This window comes from Python bivittatus, unplaced genomic scaffold (genome assembly GCF_059951505.1).
Source record: "Python bivittatus isolate LINGU-HERP-01145 unplaced genomic scaffold, Pbiv_v1 ctg000020_np1212, whole genome shotgun sequence".
Classification (NCBI taxonomy): Eukaryota; Metazoa; Chordata; class Lepidosauria; order Squamata; family Pythonidae; genus Python; species Python bivittatus.
Window position 1 is genome coordinate 97,431,071 of NW_028277030.1, and position 19,028 is coordinate 97,450,098.

General features: G+C 38.4%; 1 protein-coding gene across 4 annotated transcripts in view; it reads left to right on the top strand.

The window, feature by feature from the left end:
- The window catches only part of RASGRP3 (RAS guanyl releasing protein 3), a 60,272-nt gene extending 42,815 nt beyond the window's left edge, over positions 1-17,457 (top strand). For all 4 annotated transcript variants that reach the window (XM_088144873.1, XM_025166565.2, XM_007420646.3 and 1 more), the window contains 8 exons: positions 3,705-3,782; positions 6,305-6,418; positions 8,150-8,265; positions 9,126-9,273; positions 10,099-10,135; positions 12,512-12,637; positions 14,958-15,310; positions 16,576-17,457. In XM_088144873.1, the coding sequence (XP_088000999.1) occupies positions 3,705-3,782; positions 6,305-6,418; positions 8,150-8,265; positions 9,126-9,273; positions 10,099-10,135; positions 12,512-12,637; positions 14,958-15,310; positions 16,576-16,584 (981 nt within the window). In that variant the 3' untranslated portion in view covers positions 16,585-17,457. The remainder of the gene's footprint in view (positions 1-3,704; positions 3,783-6,304; positions 6,419-8,149; positions 8,266-9,125; positions 9,274-10,098; positions 10,136-12,511; positions 12,638-14,957; positions 15,311-16,575) is intronic.
- Positions 17,458-19,028: the final 1,571 nt, after the last annotated feature.

The following is a 19,028-nucleotide window of genomic DNA, read 5'->3' on the forward strand; positions in this document are numbered from 1 at the left end:
TCAGTACTGTGGCTAGGCCTGAATCCTGACTGAAAAGGGTCCAGATAATCCACTTCTTCCAGGGTCCTCTGGAGCTGTAAGCCAACCACCTTCCCCAAAAAGGGAAGGTTGGAGACTGGATTAAAACTGTCTAGATCTGTTGGGTCTGGTGATGGCCTGTTAAGCAGGGAATGAACAACAGCCTCTTTGGACGGAAGCACCCCCTTCTGCAGAGAAGCATTAATCACCAAATGGGCCCAACTGCCTGCCACCTCCCAGGAAAATTTAATTAGCCAGGAGGGACAGGGATCTAAAATATAGGTAGCCAAACTCACAGCTCCAAGGACCCTGGTTAGTTGGACAAGAAATTCAGTTAGATTATCTTTAGTCTCTAGGGCAGTGTTTTTCAAACTTGGCAACTTTAAGATTGTGGAATTCTAGGAGTTGAAGTCCATACATCTTAAAGTTGCCAAGGTTGAGAAACACTGTACTATATACAGTTGTCCTGGAATTTTTGCCAAAGACAGGAGCACAACGCTAAGGAGAAGAACCATGTTTATTGCAATGATCATTGGGTGCCTGCTTTCAAGAAAGAGGGACCCTGAATAATAGAAAAGCATAGAATTTATACACTTTTGAGATTGAGAGGCGGGAAATCTGAGGGATCTGATTCAAGGATAGGTTTGGATAGGTGTTAAATGGGGGATAAATGGTTTTTCTATTGTGAGATAAGAACCACAGCAAACCCTTCAGCAGTGATGGCCCTCCCATTGTTTCAGTATGATAGTGTTAAGAGGGCTATTTTTGGCAGTGGAACATGGTCACTCTTGGGTCATGCAATAGCCTGGAGCTGATCCTGTTTTGGATGAGCAAAGAATGGCAGAAGGAAGGGGAGAAAAGAGATTGCAGGAGAGGCAAGGGGGAGGGGGGAGTAAAGAGTTTGCTGCAGGAGAGACAAGGGGGAGGGGGAAGAGTGTCCAGCTTTATTTTATTATTTTTCCATCACACAGTGAAAGGCTGTAACATTACAGTCCTTGGGATATAAATCAGAAACATTAATATGTTGCTGCTTTTTTTCATAATCATCCCTTATTCTCCTTGCCTATTCTGTGTTCCTTTCCTACTGTCAAATGTTGCAATCAGGAATATAAATTCTGGTAGCAGAGCAAAACTTGTGCATTTTTTTGCCAGTTCTCAACTAAAGGTGTCCAAGCTGCTATCACTGTCAGAAAGATCAGAAGGAGCAACTTGCTTTTAGGGGTTTCTTACTATGTCTAACTCTTAATTAACCTGTTCTGAAATTATGCAAATGCCTGGAAAGCCCCAGATGGTTTTACAGTTGAATGAAAGCGTGTAAAATACAATCTTTTAGAAAATTTCAGATTGAAACTAACTCAGGAAATGTGTTTTTAAAGATGAATTTTAAAATTTAGGCGAGAGGTGAATTTGCTATAGTTTTACAGCAAGGGCCTTCCAGATCTTGTCTAGGTACAACAATTCTACCCCAGCATGACTATTGGCGAAAGTTGTTGGCAGTTGCAGTTGAACTGAATGGCTGTACGTTCCCACTCTTGTTTAGTAGGTTCAATTTTCTTGATTTAGTAGGTTTAGTAGGTTCAATTTTCTTGATTTAGTAGGTTTAATAGGTTCAATTTTCTTGACGGTATTATTTATTAATAAGCTGGTGCTTTAGTATCTCAACCAGTCTTCTCTCAGAACTACGAAGTGAATATCACAGCTTGTGACTTTCCACCAGATTTGAAGGGCTGAAGGTTTCTTACCTGCTCTAGGGCTCAGATATACATGTACATTTATCCAGTCTGGGTGAAGATAGTTGAAAACAACTATGATTATAGCAATTATTCTGCTGTCTGTTCCCCTGATTTCTTTCTTCATCTCAAGAGTATCTTTGGCATTTTGTTCAGAGTGAGAGGACTGAAGGCCCCAAGTACTAATTTACTATGTGGAGTTGTTTCTGTGTTTCCTGCTAGTTTATCAGACTTCGTGTCCTCTCTGACATTTACTGCAGCATTATTTCCAATATGCCTTTCCTTCGTTTCTTTCTTTAGATGTTTACTTCCAAGGATAACTGTGTGCCATTGATTTTCTATGGAGTCCCATCTGAGCACTAGAGCAGGGTGAGACACGGCCCTTCAGATCTGGCCTCCCTGATTTCTTCATTAGGGTTCTGTTAGAATACAGAATGGGAGCCCCCATGGCTGCCACTGAATGCATTTCCCTCTTCAAGGCTCTTTTTGGGGCCATGGGGGGAAAATGAAAGAGGCAGTAGAAAACATTGAACATTACAAACAGAAAATGAGGTTACCTAAATCCTCTGTAAATTCTGTGAAGGAGGCAAGGTAGTTATTGAATAAATGCCTTACCTTGAAGTTGGCAGAGATGGGACTTGGTATAAAATAAATGACATACAGTTATTCTAGGAAGTAAACATCTAAAGAAAGAAAAAAGGAAGCATATTGAAAATGATGCAATAAATGTCAAGGAAGACATAAAATCCAATAAACTAGCAGGATATGGTTCCTGCTGAGACATAGAAGAACCCCACCTAATAAGCTGGCATTTGGGGACTTCCTTCCTTTCCCCCCAAACAAAATGCCATGGGTAATCTTGAGATAAATAAAAAAATTAGGGAGGCATGCAAAGGAGTAAATGCTGTACAGGTAGTCCTCAGCTTACAATGGCAATTGGGACTGGAGTTGCCTTCACTAAGTGACGTGGTCATAAAGCATGATGTCACATGACTGCGTCGTTTAGCGACGGCAATTCTGGCAGTCTCAGTTGCAATCGTTAAATGAGGACCATGCAGGTCATTAAGCGAGGACCTCACATGAGTGCGACTTCTGACTTCCTGCTGGCTTCCCCACTGACTTTGCTTGTGGGAAGCTGGCAGGGAACATTGGAAATCACCACTGCAGCTTGCTGCAAAGTTGTAATCGTGAGCTGGGTGCTGAGCACCCAGATCACGATTACATGACCGTGGGACACTGCGACAGCCAGAACTACGAGGACCCATCATAAGTACCATTTGTTCAGCACTATCACAACTTTAAACAGGCATTGAACGAATGATTGTAGCCCAAGGACTATCTGTAATCCTGGATGGCTTCAACCAGGCAAATCGTTATAGTGTGTTCTTCAATGCAATCTTCCATCTCCCACCTCTTTAGTCATTTCCTGTACTGATACACTGGATAGAACTAAGGATGCTCAGGTGTGGTGGTGTTGAGGTGTTTTTTTTAATGTTCCCTATTTGCCACTTTCACACATGGACTTCTCAAAAGCTTGTTTATGACTGCTGAGATTGACCAACAAAGAAGTTTTGTTTTACAGCAGAAAAAAAAAAAAAGCGAAGAAGCCTCACATGGACTATGATGTGATTATGACACTACCAACTATAGTGTTGAAATCTCCCCCCAGATTCTGAACAAAACAGCCCCAGTTTCTTGTCATGCTTCCCTCCCTGGAGTATTAACATTAACATTTGTATTTGCATAGGGGAGGGAGCTTCATACATTGAATTACAGCAAAAGGGTCATGAGTGGAAAGAGGTTGAATGCCCACCCCCCATTGCTTATTTTAAGAGTGGCTTTCCTGTAACTGAAACCACTATTATAGTTTTATTGTGACATTTATGGTTTATTAAAATGTATTCGGTTGGTTCCAATAACTAATATATGCTACCTTTATTTTTGTTTGACTCTTAGCTTTCACTGGATCTCTACCACACAGAAGATGATATTTACAAGCTTTCATTGGTGCTGGAACCTAGAACATCTAAATCAGTAAGGTGTTTTTTTTTTTTCTGGTGTAAGAGTAAATATAATATTATTGTACTGGAACAGTGATTCATAATCTACTTTTTTGTGTTAACATTCATTGATTTGTCTATTTAAGAAGCATGCTTTGCTTTTCCTTGATAAAAACGGGAAAGCGCGCTCTTACCTTTTAATGATCGTTTCTGGATTGTGAGATCCCATGGCTGAAAGCCACAGCAGTTTACTTTAGAGTAAACCCCCTCAAGTGACCCCACCCATTTTCATAGCTTATGACCTGTCAATGGCAGCCTACACTGGTACTGTATAAAGTTTTCTTTGTTTCGGTCTGGGCTGATCTACCTTAAACAGCTTTATGACTGGTGTGGACATGAAATGATTAAATAAGAAAAAGTGGCTACCGAAGTTGTTTCTTGTTTGTAGCTGTAAAAAGCCTGGGAGCCCTGCCAAAAAAAAGAGTCACATGCCGATAAAATACTGAACTATGTAGAGGGTTTCCAAATTAGAATTTTCTTGTTTGATCAATATGCCTTATTCAAGGAATTTTACAAGAAGTCAACCATATATTTCATCCATGACTTTCCCCTCACTATAGAATCTAGACTCTGTTGGTACATAGTCTAAAAGAAGAGGTTGCATGATAGACTTTTAAGGCCCAATTAGGAACAAAGCATGCAACGTGCACTGCCAATTGTATTTGCCGGATCTTGGAATCTTTCTCACACAGATATGGCACTGATGAAGTACCACCCTCTTCTTCCTCACTCTTTTTAATACAGTTGGTAAATGGCAATAAAAAGAGAATGGAACAGACTTGAGATAACATATGAGTAGAGGTAGATAAAAATATTCTAAAGCCCTGTACTTAATGCCTACTTGATTATTGGTCACTGCTAATGATGGAAACGTAATATAATATAATATAGGCCAGTAATCTTTAAGAACTGTAAAAATTAACTTCAGATTGTTTTGCACATTTTTTCTGTTATGCCATGAGAGTAAATAATAGGGCTGTGCAACAGTTTGGATTCAGTTCCGAAAAGATGTTTCTCAAGGGCAGAAGTGTGAACTTAGCATCTGTCTACAATTTTTAAAACAGCTAAATTTTTCCTGGAATTGGGCTACACTTATGCTCCTGTGGGCTCTGAAGCACCTTTAGCACAGCTGTAGTAAATAGGTTCCTTTGACCTTCTCTCTTTCTCTTCTATTGGTTCTGCCACTTGGTTGTCAGAAGAGAAATCAGTTACAAATTGCAGCAAAGTCATGCATTGCAGAGGATCCAGCTTTTTTCCTAGCACTGAGATAATTCTTTTGGTGGAGTTCTGCTCAGCACCCTCCTCCAACTGAAAGATAACCTTTGCCAGATCCCTTCTACTATACCTCTGCTGCTCTCTCTTTCTTCATTGTTCCAGAAAGTTTCCAGTTCTCCTGGAGCAATGGAAATGGGGCATAGGGGGAGATAGGAAAGATGGGGGTAATCAACAAAGATACCAGGTTGTCCACTTTGCCAGCAGAATTCTTCTACTACATCAGAAACTTCTCAAGATGGGAGGAGCCTTGCCATCTATAGAAGGCAAATCCTGGGTCTGGGTCTTAATGACTGTTGTAATTAAGACAAAGACAAATGGATTTAAACTCCTTATGAACAACCTGCTGTTGTGGGTTCTCATTAAAACCAACGGCAGCTAGGCTATCTCCATACAGCCATACCCCACCATTTTATATTATTTTTTCATTTTATTTTTGAAATTTATTCAGAGGCTCAATATTCCCCTTCTGTTGGGTTAGATCTGGATTGCTAATTCTAAGAACTCTAAGCAAGAGAATTCCCCTTCCACTTCATTTATTCTGTAGAGCAAGAATTCTCCCACACTACATACTGCCTTCCCACCCCTGCCTTACACCTTGGAGATTGTTGCTGTTACATCTCAGAAGTGTAATTTCTTATGATTTATCTTAATAAAAACAAAGAAAAATATAGGTTGAACACACTTTTTAAAAAGCGTTATAAACATGATATCAGTGTTCAGGCATATAAAAGGGTGCCATAAGAAAGAAGATCAGGAATTCCCATTGGCACAGAAGCCAGAACCAGAAATAATAGATACAAGGGTTAGCTGCCTGTATTTCATTTAATTATAAAGAAAAACTCCCTGACAGTAAAATCTGCACAACAGTGGATTTAGACAATCCAGTGCAGATGTTATGAGTTCTCTGTCTCTGGAGGTTTTCAAGAAGAGGCTGGATACCCCCTTAAGGATAGTTTAATTGGTTTTATTGTGCATTGCAGAAGATTAAACTGGAAGATCCTTGAGGTCCCATCCCCACTGTAGAGACTGAATAAGAATGTACTATTATGCAAAATTTAGTTGCCTAAGATGTAACTTTGGCTAGTCTTGTGTGTGCACGTGTGTGTGTGTGTATGTGTATTTAAAAAAAAGCTCCTCAGAAATCTTCCAGGAAATCGGGTGCTGCAGCCCTTCATTCATAGTGAAAACTAAAAAATGCTTCTCTGTTTTCTTTCACCACAGCCTACCTCTCCAACGACCCCTACTAAGCCAGGGGTGCCCCTTGAGTGGGCATCTGGTGTAATACCAAAGCCTGACCCAAGTGTTATTAATAAACATATCCAAAAGCTAGTTGATGTAAGTATTGGCAGTAGGATTCTAATTTATTTTCTTACCTTCTCACTTACCTCATGAACGCATGAATGTAAATGAATGATAACAATGTAATCCACATGTACCTTGCTTCAGAACAAGGTCAGGCTTGCTTCTGAGTAAATATGCAGGAAAGGTGACATGTAAATGTACTGATGCTAGCAAATATGAAGCCTCATTTTTCAAGAGTATCTTCTAAATACAAATATATACAAACATAGATCAATATTAAGTTATCTGAAAACCAATCACTTCAGCATAGCAATCTGTGGCTATAGGTCTTCTGAATGCTCTATGTGAATATTCTGCATTTTCTTATTCACTCCACCATATTCAATGGTTTTTAATTGACTGTAATTGTATTTGTGGTACATTACTAAATCTTAAACACAGGATTGTGGTATAGCAGTTAATTAAATAAAAAATGTCAAGCCATACACAAGCAAGCACAGCCTACACTAGAGTTTCCAAATCTGGAAAATCATGTGCAAAACCAGAGTTTATGCCATTAGATATCAGGTGTGTGTGTGTACCTTCTCCTGATGACTGCCTGGACAAGTCTCTGCAGTTTTCTTGGCAAGATTTCAGAAGTGGTTTGCCATTGTCTCCTTCCTAGGGTGACTGACCCAGAGTCACCCAGCTGACTTCGTGCCTAAACACGAAGGACAAAAACTCAGTTTCCCAGTTTCTAGCCTGGTGCCTTAAGCACTGCACGAGACTGGCTCTCAAACATTGTAGATGCACATAATTTGCCTGCTGAAGGATATGTGGCATTTGGTTTATGCATTCTGCCAAGCTCCTGTCCCACCAATTAACAACAGTGGAACTCAGAATGAGCTTCCCAAACAGAAGGCTGACCATCCCTACTTTGGGTTTACCTATAGTTATGGCCATTTAACCTTCCCATTATAGGTCCAGGGGACAAAATAGTTACATGTAGTTTCTCTATGCAGCAGTGAAATAGCCTCATGAAAGCTAATTTTTGTTTGGTGTCTGAAGAGTATATATAGTATTGAATCTAGACAGATTTTCTGGGAAATGACTTTCATAGACTCTAGAACATCTTGAGAAAGCTCTGCTCCTGGAAGACTTCTGCCAAATTGCAGTCTCAAAGGCATCAGATTTGGAACTTGATGTTGAATCGGGAGCAAGTTGCATAGATGAGCATGCTGGGGAGAAGGTGGGATGAATTTGCCTAATATTGCACCATGTATAACATCTTAATTAACCCTCTTGCAATCTTGTTTTTCCTTACATTAATTGTTTAATTGTTTTAACTGGTTTTTATATTCTGCTTTAATAGTTGGTTTTATTGTATACCACCAGAGTCACCTTGTGTGGGATGGGCGGCCATATGAATTTGATAAATAAATAAAATTAATTAACAATAGGAATCAATCCTATATTATAAAAAACAGTTTCTCCTTTATGGAACTCTTGCTCCTTATCTTATGGCACAGTGTAGCTATGGATGATGTTCAAAGGTCTTTAGACCAGGATCTAAAATTATATAATTTGATCTCCCTGTGACATCTTTTGATACTACTTGTATATGAATTATGATAGGCATAATTACCTTGTCTTACTGCAGTTCTTTTCATTCAGCTGTTATCTGCATGTATACTGGGCTTTGATTCTAGGATGTTCCCTTCTGCTGTGTTGTCTGTAATAATTTGCCATTTTTCTTCTCTTTTTCCTATTTCCTTGCATCTTTAGTCTGTTTTTAAGAATTATGACCATGACCACGATGGCTATATTTCACAAGAAGACTTTGAAAGTATAGCAGCAAATTTTCCTTTTCTGGACTCATTCTGTGTATTAGATAAAGATCAGTAAGTGTCCTGCTCTTGGTGTTATTTTCAGGGCAGCCTCCTGCATGTTTAATCCCCTTGAGTCCCCCTCAATTTCTGGCTTTCTTAGGATTGATAGAGAAATGGTTTACAGAGTCTTCTTCCAAGATGTTCTTTTTATTTCCCATTGTAACTTGTGCCCTTGGCATTGCCTGATGATCTCCTTTCCAACACTAGCCTGCTGTGCCTAGCTTAATTATTTGGAGTTCAGCCAAGGCCAGCTAGGCCCTGCCACCTGTTTGCATATTTATCAGGTGTAAATCTTAATTTGCTCAGTCAGGCATATTCCAAGTTACATTTCTACAGATTTGTAATCTTAATTTATGAATCCATTAAAAAAAACCAGCATTCATTTATTTTAAATTACTCCAATTTTTTTCTGTAATGGTCAAGATTGGTACCAGTCTTTCCCCTTCTCAGTCATCATCTCAATACTTCAAGGGACAGATGACTGATATTCCCATTTTGCGTTACAGTACCTTTTCTTAGACCATTTAATACAAACAGATGGATGAATCACAGCCTGAGCATTGATCCCCTAGCTCCCAAGGAAAATACATGTACAAGTAATGCTGGAAGTTCATGGTCACACTCAGCATCATCAACATCAAATTGTTTTGCAGGAAAGGATATGTGACAGGTTGGATCCAAAGCTCTTATTCTATCAGCAGGAGTGTTCCTGAGCAAAATTCTGCTTAGAACATTCTTCTTGAAATACTGCCTTTTCTGAAATTGGAGAAATCAAGCGCCTGGGAAAAGAGCCAGAATTCTCTTGTTTTCTGTGGCATGGTGGTAACTGATTTCCCCTTCCCTCCCTAATGTTTTTTTTTTTTTTTAAACAGGGATGGTCTTATCAGCAAAGGAGAGATGATGGCATATTTTCTAAGGGCTAAATCACAGCTACAGTGTAAAATGGGACCAGGTTTTATACATAATTTCCAAGAGATGACCTACCTTAAACCAACTTTCTGTGAGCATTGTGCTGGATTTGTAAGTATACAGTGGTGCAGTGCTGAGATTAAGGTGGACTAAGACATAAATAAGATTGCAGTCATATTATGATCCTGCCCTATTTCAAAAACTTAAATAACGTTAAACACATGTACACACTGAACAAATATCATATGAAATTGTGGGCAAGGTTTTTGTTGGCCAAGTGCTTTGCCTTCTCCATGGGGTTTTACAGGTGGTCCAGCTGGTGTTATTTCATTCATTCTTGGGTTTTTCCACTATCGCTGCTTTCTGTTTTCCTGACTGTAATAAGGGGAAGACAGAATGATTGCACAATGCCTTTCATCCCCATCTGGGAGACTCAGGAGTTTATGACTGAAGATAACAGAGTTCAACAGTGCAGTCCTATACATATCTGTTCAAAGGAGGAAGCATCACTAAGTTGAGTGTGTCTCCTTCCAGATAAGTAAGTACAGGATTGCAGTCTCGTTGTGTGTGTATGTGTCTGTTTTCAATATCATTTCAGTGTAGCAAAACCAAAGTCTATGGGGCATCCAAAGTCTCTGAAAATGGGTATATCAGAAATGCAGAAGCAGATTCTGATGCAGAGTGCTTCTGCTGATTCATTCCCATTCATTGGGAAAAAAGTGGTGATCTGTTGAATCAGTTCTGCGCTGCTTAGATTGTAGGCAGTGGAAATGTGAGGGCAAGAGCCTCACAGCTGAATGGATAGCTCTTTCTAACAGGAAGGGTGTTGAGTGGAGTAATTTCCTGTTTGTGCTTTTGTAGCCATTGTTACTACCATCATAAGGAGGTTGTGTTCCTTCCGGCTTTCTTTTTTATTTCTTTTGTCTTTAATTACAGCTCTGGGGTATAATCAAGCAAGGCTACAAATGCAAAGGTACTGTAAATCACGCATGGCCGTATAGTCTCTAGATTGTTTAATACTCGGTCTTTTGATTGCTGGCAAAAGTACCATCCAATACATTTTTGCACTCAGATTAATCTGAGTAATTGCCAACCCTGTGCATGCTTACTCCAACTAAACTCACTGGGTGCAATGGATTCAAAGTAAATGCACATAGGGTTGCAGACTTTAAAATTTGCAGACTGCAAAACCATACCAGATTCTTCAACTGTTGTTCAGTTTATTTTTAATGATTAAGTTCTTTTAAAACTGGTTCAAATTATCTACTGTGGGTGTGCATCAGTTTTGGCATTGAACATTACTTTTGCTAAAAGCAGTCATCTGGAGAATGCTAGTGGAAAACAAGTTGCCTAAAGGGAACCCTGAGTTTTGCAAAACTATGGATATTTGGTTCATAAGCAAACCAAAGAGATATAGATATAGATATAGATATAGATATAGATATAGATATAGATATAGATAGAGATATAGATATAAGAATAGAATAGAATAGAATAGAATAGAATAGAATAGAATAGAATAGAATAGAATAGAATAGAATAGAATAGAATAGAATAGAATAGAATAGAATAGAATAATAAATTATGATAGATGATAGGGTGGGTGGGTGGGTGGGTGGGTAGATAGATAGATAGATAGATAGATAGATAGATAGATAGATAGATAGATAGATAGATAGATAGATAGATAGATAGATAGATAATTTAAAATCCATGCCTGTGAAGTCTGAGGTTGCTCAGAATCACAGAACATTGAAAGTCAGGAAGAACAGAAAACTGGGACACAGCATAGAGCATCTTGGAGGAAGATTTCTTTGGCTGGCTCCTTGATCGAGAAAACTGGATCTAGGAAGTAAGGAAATGCTTCTGTGTGTGAAGCACCAGGGTAGCAGATGTCTTCCCAAGCACCATTACTGTTTAGTAGGTTTGTGTACCACCAAATGTGTTTATAATGTTAGCATGAGGCACACACCACATAGCAGTGGGAGAAGTAGGAGCTGCTTGGCTTCCCAGTTACAGCCTTGTTTAGTCTTAGTCCATTTTTTACTCTGCAAACGTAATACCGGTTTTAGCCAGTCTTCCATTCCTGACCTCCAGTTCTTTGTGAGAAGCAGAAAAATGGGGCATTCTCATCTTCCTGCTGCCTCTTGGCAAGTTTCCACTCTCTAGTAGCATTCCCCCAAAATCTTATCAAGAAACTAGATCGTCATCCTTTCTAGTCAGTTTTAGAATGTGTGCAAAATACTTCCTGGCTTGATTTTCCCAGCATATATAAATAGCATGCTCCTTCTCTTAACTTTACCCCACAACTGAGACTGAAAATGCTTCAGCACATTACATTTGGCAGTATAAGAGAGCCATGAATGGCAGAAACAGCTGGCAGTTCAGACTGGGCTGTGTTCCTCAACCTTGGCAACTTTAAGATGGATGGACTTCAACTCCCAGAATTCCCCAGCCAGAATTCTGAGAGTTGAAGTCCGCCCATCTTAAAGTTGCCAAGGTTGAGAAACACTGAGATTGAGGAAATGCATTTTAGAGGGAAAATAGCATGGAGGGCGTCACATAGTCTGAATGTTGAGGGACCCAAGATACTGACAGGATAGACTACCTATGGTGGTCTACTGTTTTTACAGGATCCTCTTACTAACATTTAATGCCATTCAACTCTCATTAAATTAACTGGGATTCAAAGATGCTTTACTTTAGCTGCCTTGCAATGCCATTTATTTTGCTTACCTTTTATACTGAAAATCAGCTGATCTTATCCAGTTGGGAAACAGTTTGGTTATATGAAAGCAACTAATACTCTGAGACAAGTGAGTATGTGAGTGAGTGAGTGAGTGAGTGAGACATTTTAAAGTAATGAATAAATTTATATGTAGAATTCTTGCTTCTCTTAGAAAAAAATCTTTTGGCGTGAGAGTTGGAATGAAGCAGTAGTAGATACAGAAGTTTTTAATCTTTTTCTTTCTACCAGCTTCTTCTTCAGTCCATATTACATATTATAAGAGACCTCCCCATGAGATTCCAAACATACTTTCTCCACAGCAATATTTGTACCATTTCTCAATCTATCCGTGCTGCATTGTAAGTGCCAAAACAGTTGGAAAGAGTAGATATCTCTGCCATTGTCTCACAGGCAGAGGAATATATAGCCAACCCTGACACCCCTTTTAGTGTGACAGTTCATATTCTGCTGCCATCCACATATCAGTTATATAGGAATGTTACTTCTGATTTTTGAAAACTTTTTGCAAATGCAAAATTTTATGCTGGGCCATCTCATTTTGGAAACAGCAGTTTACCAGAACTAACTATTCTTTATTCCTTTGCTGGTGATTTACTCCAGATTGCGGTGCCAACTGCCATAAACAATGCAGGGATCTGCTAGTTCTAGCTTGCAGGAAATTTGCCAGAGGGACCTCCCTGAACAGTGGTCATGGTTCTTTGCCCAATAGCCCATCATTGCCTGCAGGTAAGAGAAGACACCATGTCTCATGGCTGATTGTTCAACCCGTGCCTTTCATAGCCCAAAGTGTTTGGAATGATTGTCTTGAATGCACTAATTATTGCCCTTATGAAACAGAGTGCTTCTTATGTGACCTGAGATTGCCCTATTAGTTTAGCTTGCAGAGTTTCTTAAGAAAGCCTGAAATTATTTTAATGGGGTATCCTCTCCAATGAGATTCACATGGCTCAATCTGCATAGCTGACGATCCCAATACTCCCCCTTCTGGATAGGGATAGATCTCTCTACCAGAGCAGTAACCTATACTTGGAGCAACTACGAACACCTTCTAGAGATTGCATGGCAACTTTCATCCTCAGTGTTGCACCTCATCTGGAACTCCCGCTGTTGGTATAACAAGAGGATTTGTGTGGTTGCTGCTTGAAGTGAGGCCCAGTTTCTGAGACAAAGAGTTCGATTTTTGTTTAAGGACAATTATGCCACAACAGTAATTTACAGTTTGTGTTTCTTATGTTCACCTAGATCATTTCCAGTGTAGATATCTGATGAGCAAAGGGACCTGTTTTGGAAAGGTCAAGGAAATGGTTATTTAAAGGACTGGCTTTAACCTTGAAAGCCAGAACATCAATACATAAACATTTTGTACAGATTACTCTATGATTTATGATTTGAAAGATTTGAAATATTGGGAATGCCAACCGTATTCTTCTCTGGAGTTCTTTTCTCAGCTCATGACAACCAGAGAGGAAGGAAGATCAAAATGCTTCAGTTTCAGGCTCAGTTCTGTTTAAATCAAATCTGTCTGAATCTAAGAGTAAAAGTGGAGGAGGAAGGAAGTTTTAGAGTGGTGGTCTTTCCTAGATGGGCCTGACTACAAATATCAGAACCAAAACTGTGACAGTGGAAGACTTTAGGATTGTCACTTTGGAAATACAGGGAGGAAAAAAAATAATACCAGGGCTGCCTGTTGCTGAATCAGGCTTCCACCCATCTAACTAGAACAGACCAGGATTAAACCAACCACTCAGGTACCATCATGCATCTTTGAAAACCTCTTGATGGTATCATTCTCATTTGACCATCCTATTCCTGAGATGGTTATGAGGCTGCCAAACTGTTTTGCTCTTTGCTTCTGGCTGCAGGAAGCTGATAAGCAGGCCAGCCAGACTGATGGGAAGCATAGGATTGCACCACTGGATTATTTGTCTCTACAGTACTCTTTTTAAAAACAACTTGGTTAAAAGAGCAAGGTCATCTGCGAGAAAGTTTCTCAGAAGAATAACAGTATCATCATGGATCATAAGGAGTGGACTTGGGCCAGAAAGATAGCTTATAAATACTTCGACAAACGTAAAAGGATATATTAAGGATAATTTCCTATCAATGAAGCCTTTTACAGCCTTGGATTTAGATTATGTGATTTTATCAGAGGAGGAAATAGGAGAAGTTAGAAAGAATATGAAATAAAGCTCTACCCATACAACTTTGCTTTAGTTAGGGAATACTGTAGATTTGATTTTCCTTTTGTGTTTATCAAAACAGGAAATAATAGCAAAATATTTCATGGGTTTGGAAATGCAATTTTTTCATAAGATACGTACAGACTGGAGCTTCAGAATGTGCCTGCTGGCTATCTAGATTGATAAGTGTGAATCTCAAACATGGTTGAGTAGAAGACATTTAATGCTATTGACTGCATTGACCTATTTATGAAAGAAAGGAAGACATTTCTTTGTAAGATTCTTAACTGAGATTAGCTGGGCTTGAAGAAATTTGTAAGATTATTTTCTTACTGGGATTTTAAATGTTTGATTGTTAAGCTGATGACTTAGGATAGGTTTCTTGTTTTATAATGTATCAAATGTTTTTAACTGTTGGTTACTATAAGTCAGCCTTCCCCAACCCCATGCCATCCAGGAGTATTTTCTGTAGGTTCTGTCATGTTGAGAGGTGTAGTCTAACACTTCGAGAATAAACTAGATTGGGGAAGTAGTTAAAACCTTTCTGATTTATCAGTATGATGGACAGATCTAAAATAGTGTTAGATCCCATCAAAACTAGGGGTGTGGATGCAAAATGAAAACAAATTCAAAATCAAGGGATGAATGTGTGTGTGTGTGTGTGTGTGTGTGCGCGCGCGCACCTTAAAGAAAAATCCTGTAAATTACAAATACAGTATACAAACTTTTCAGTGTTGAAAGAAAACCTTCAAATTACTGAGGCGCCTTCATCTTTCCTAGCTGAAATTAATTTGCTATCTAGCCAGCATTTGTTCCATACTGTACTTCACATTAACTTAATTAATTTGCTGTTTGTTATATTGCAGTACAAGATGAAGTATTTAAATTCCCCACTGTAACCCCACAAAATCAGGATCTTGATAGCAGAGCAATCACACTTGTAACTGGCTGCTCTCAGAAGATTTCAGTTCATCTCCAGCGGGTAACCACTAGTCAAGCAACTCAGACAGAACCACTGTGGAATGAACCAGGTTGGGGTGATTCAGGATCACACACTTTCCCCAAAATGAAATCCAAGTTCTATAGTAAATCTGGAAAGAATAAAGGTTTTGCAAAATGGGAGAATGAAAAGTCTAACATTCCAGTCAACAGGGACACGCCAGCACATATGATGGATCAAAATGGAACAGAAACCCTCCTAGAAAGACAAGAAGTAGAGGTTTGTAGTATAAAATTCTTAGGGTTTAAAGCCCTGTTATTTCTTTCTCAATATACTATAAAATTTTAACATACTGTTTTTGCAACTGTATACTACAGGGCAAATAGTCACCAACAAAGTTTATTGCAGATCTTAGGGAACTTTATTTCCATAAGCATAAACTAATGGAATTATATGTTTACTACTATAGCAATGTATTTGAGATTGGGCACTATACTACATATGCTGTGCACAAAGTTTATATTTAGAACTCAAAACTTTAGAACTAATACAAATGTTATATTTAGAACTCAATACAAAAATGATCAGTTTGAAGGTTATCTAATGTGGTGTGTCAGCCTTTGTGAGGAAGGTAATGGTTCAACCTATCTTGAAAGAGGCCATGGCGTGCCACCTCTTCAGTCACTGCCGGACCCAACAGTCCATGACAATCTTCATCCAGTCTCCAACCTTCCCTTTTTAGGGAAGGTTGCTGAATAAGTGGTCAGACTGTGGCTTCAGATGGTCCTAGAGGGAACAGAGTATCTAAACCCTTCTCAATCAGTTTTCGGACTGGGGCATAGTAGTGAGACAGCACTGATTATACTTGTTGATGATCACTGGTGGAACCAAGACAGGGCAGTACAACCGTCCTGGTTATTAACACTGGACTGCCTGTGGGGATTGAGAGGGGTACCATATTGTGGTAGTTCTCTTTTCTCTGTGGTTGGTTGCTACTGGTGTTGGTGGGAGGGGAGAGATAGAGCCCAAAGCTCCTGAAATGTGGGATGCCACAGGGCTCAACGTTCTCACCCTTCCTCTTTAACATCAAAATGAGGCCACTGAAAATATATGTGGATTACTTGTGTTAATGATTATTAACATCATTTTTTCCCTTATTTTGTTTTCATGCTGTTTTTAGTGCTGTATGCTGCCCAGAATCACTATGGAATTAGACAACCTTATAAATTGTAAATAAATAAGTGGTACAATCAGAGCTACTTAATGCAGTTTGCCATTTCAGACTAAATGGCTGCATATGTTAAAAGCTTTCTGTTATAGAAAATCAGCAAGCAAAGGTGAATAGATAAGACATTTCCTTATCTATGAGCAGCAAATGATTGCTAGTATATAGTATAAGCACATTAAAGCAAGCGGTCCCTGCATGTTGAACTGATACAGTCCGACCTGGTGATTATGTTGACTTTGGATCTTTCCTCTTAGAGTATGTATATCAATCTTGTCTAAACAAAATACTGAGAATTGTTTCCTTTGATTTATTATAGGCTTGCTGAACTGCTACAGAAAATCTGCTGTCTATAGAAGATAGTTCAAGAAAGCAGTGTGATATTTTCTAAATTGCCTGAATGTGGCTGAACTTCATACCACTGTTACACTCAGCAGATTTTATCATTGGTGACAGATGCTTAATGATAAAAGTACACTATTTATTTTCTCACATAAGTGAAGTAATTTGACCAATCTTGCACTGACGGAAAACAAAGGAACATTATAGCTGCAGAACATTCTGGTTCTAAATCTATTACATCACTACCAAAACCATACTGGCTTGTACAAGAATCAGTTACCAAGATTTCTGGATCCAAATTTTGTCAACCTACCACATTCTGAGGCGTCCCCAGAAACAACTGAAAGCTTATTTTCTATTTGGAACTGATAGCTCAGGTTACCCCCATGGCTGTATTCACCTATAAGATTTATTAGGCAGAGAGTTTTTTTTTTAAATTAGTATTATTATTATTTCTCAACACAATTATGAAGCTATCTAAATTTTTATATTTATTCAGTTTGTGATCATCCACAATGTGTGCTTGCTACTTAATTCACAGAACTGGATGAACTCAGATTAAATGTATACTTGGTACAGAAAGATTGTGGAATTCAGGTAGTGTAATTTAGCCTAGCTTTCCCCACTCTTAGTATCTGCCAAGTGCAGTTTACAACTCCCATCACTCCCAGCATGGCTAAGGGCCAACTACACCTGGAAAGCACCAAATTAAGGAAGTTTGAAAGAAGGATAAAAATCTTGGCTCTCACTGTTTCCTAGATATTTGTAAACATGTATCATGTTTAATTTCATGGTTGTTGGAGCTGTTTTGTTTTCACACCCTTTAGCAAACTGGAAATAAACACTGGATTTTATAAATAGCAAAGGCTTTATATAGAATATTGAATGAAAATCAGAGTCGACAGAACCAGTATCCTTACCTGGAGATTTATTAACATTCTAATCTCTCTTCTTGCTCAGTGCTGTACCTTTGAAAGTGGCTAGTTGCAATCAAACATCTTCAAACATTCATTATCCTGTAGGCTAAATTCTTAAACTGCATAGAATCTTCCAACAACAGATGTGGAACACAAGTATTAATCTGTGATATGGCCATAAAGGTATTTATTTATAAAGCTACTATAACCATTGCCTTGACAATATGGAAATCTGCCTATTTAAAACCTAATAGCTGGAGTGACTTCAATTCATAACTTATTCTATGTCACAAGATATAAAGGAACTTTTTTAAAAAACATATTTTAATATTTAACAGATACATTTTCTCTATAATATCTGGCACTACTGCGACAGAACTGCCAGAAAAGGCTTTAATTGTAAACTCAATTTCTGGCCTTAAAATTATCCATAAAAAGATTCATCCATTAAAAAAAAAAAAAGCATTTTTGCATTATTGGCAAGCAACCATGTACTGTAGCATAATATTCTGGTGCTTACTGGACAGTTTTGAGATTTAAAAATTAATAGTTGTGTACCTTCTGATTAATTTAGGTATTCCTGAAAAAAAGGGGGGGGAATAGCCTTCGTGCTTAGCTTTCAACTTCCTCATTTCTTTACCATCTCCTAGCTGACAGATTATCATAGCTCATGTAGACAGGCATGTACATGTTTTTTTTTTCTTGGAAAGTACACTATCTCTGAAAAAAATGACATGTTTATTGCAGACAGAATAGTACCTTTTCTCACAATTTAGTGACCTATTTTAGATTCAGATAAAAGTTAGAGGGCCTGTATGTATTACTACATAATTCACATGAGAGAAGGTTAGAAACAGAAGCACATAAAATGATTGATTCTTCTTAAGGAGTAACTTTTTTTATATTTACATTTTCCTACTACTAGTCAAGTACCAGTTAACATTCACTTTCCATAAATAAATGTTTAGTCTACAGGTTGCAGAACAATCTTTGGAAATTCCCTAGGATGCAAAAATATATAAATAGCAATTGATAAATTTAACTACCCTTGTGCCAAGAAGTTCATCAATTACTGTATCAATAAGATCTTTGAGAATTTTAACAAATTGTGTTGGACCTAAAATACTGGGTTTTCTGTTGGCTAAATCAGTAAGTCAAAGAAAGCCCTGAAAGAGAGCTTTTCCATGATGCTACCAAGAAAACTGCATGAGTACAGTCAATGGGAGTCAAGTTCAACACGTTTCTTTTTGGGCCTGCTTACAAAAGAAAGGAGAAAAAAAATGCTTAAAGGTCAACTGAGCTCTATGGCCAAGAACCATGTTTATATTACTTCTTCCCCTGTAAAGATTTCATGCCACCATAGTTGCCTGTAGACTGAAATCTCTTACACAGGCATTGCCCGCTTGTGCTAGCCAGTCTGTAACTTTTTCATATGTTGACATATTGGTCAATATGCACAATACAATATACAAGCTGTTAATTCACTGTTACAATTTCTTGTATTTCTGTGAGT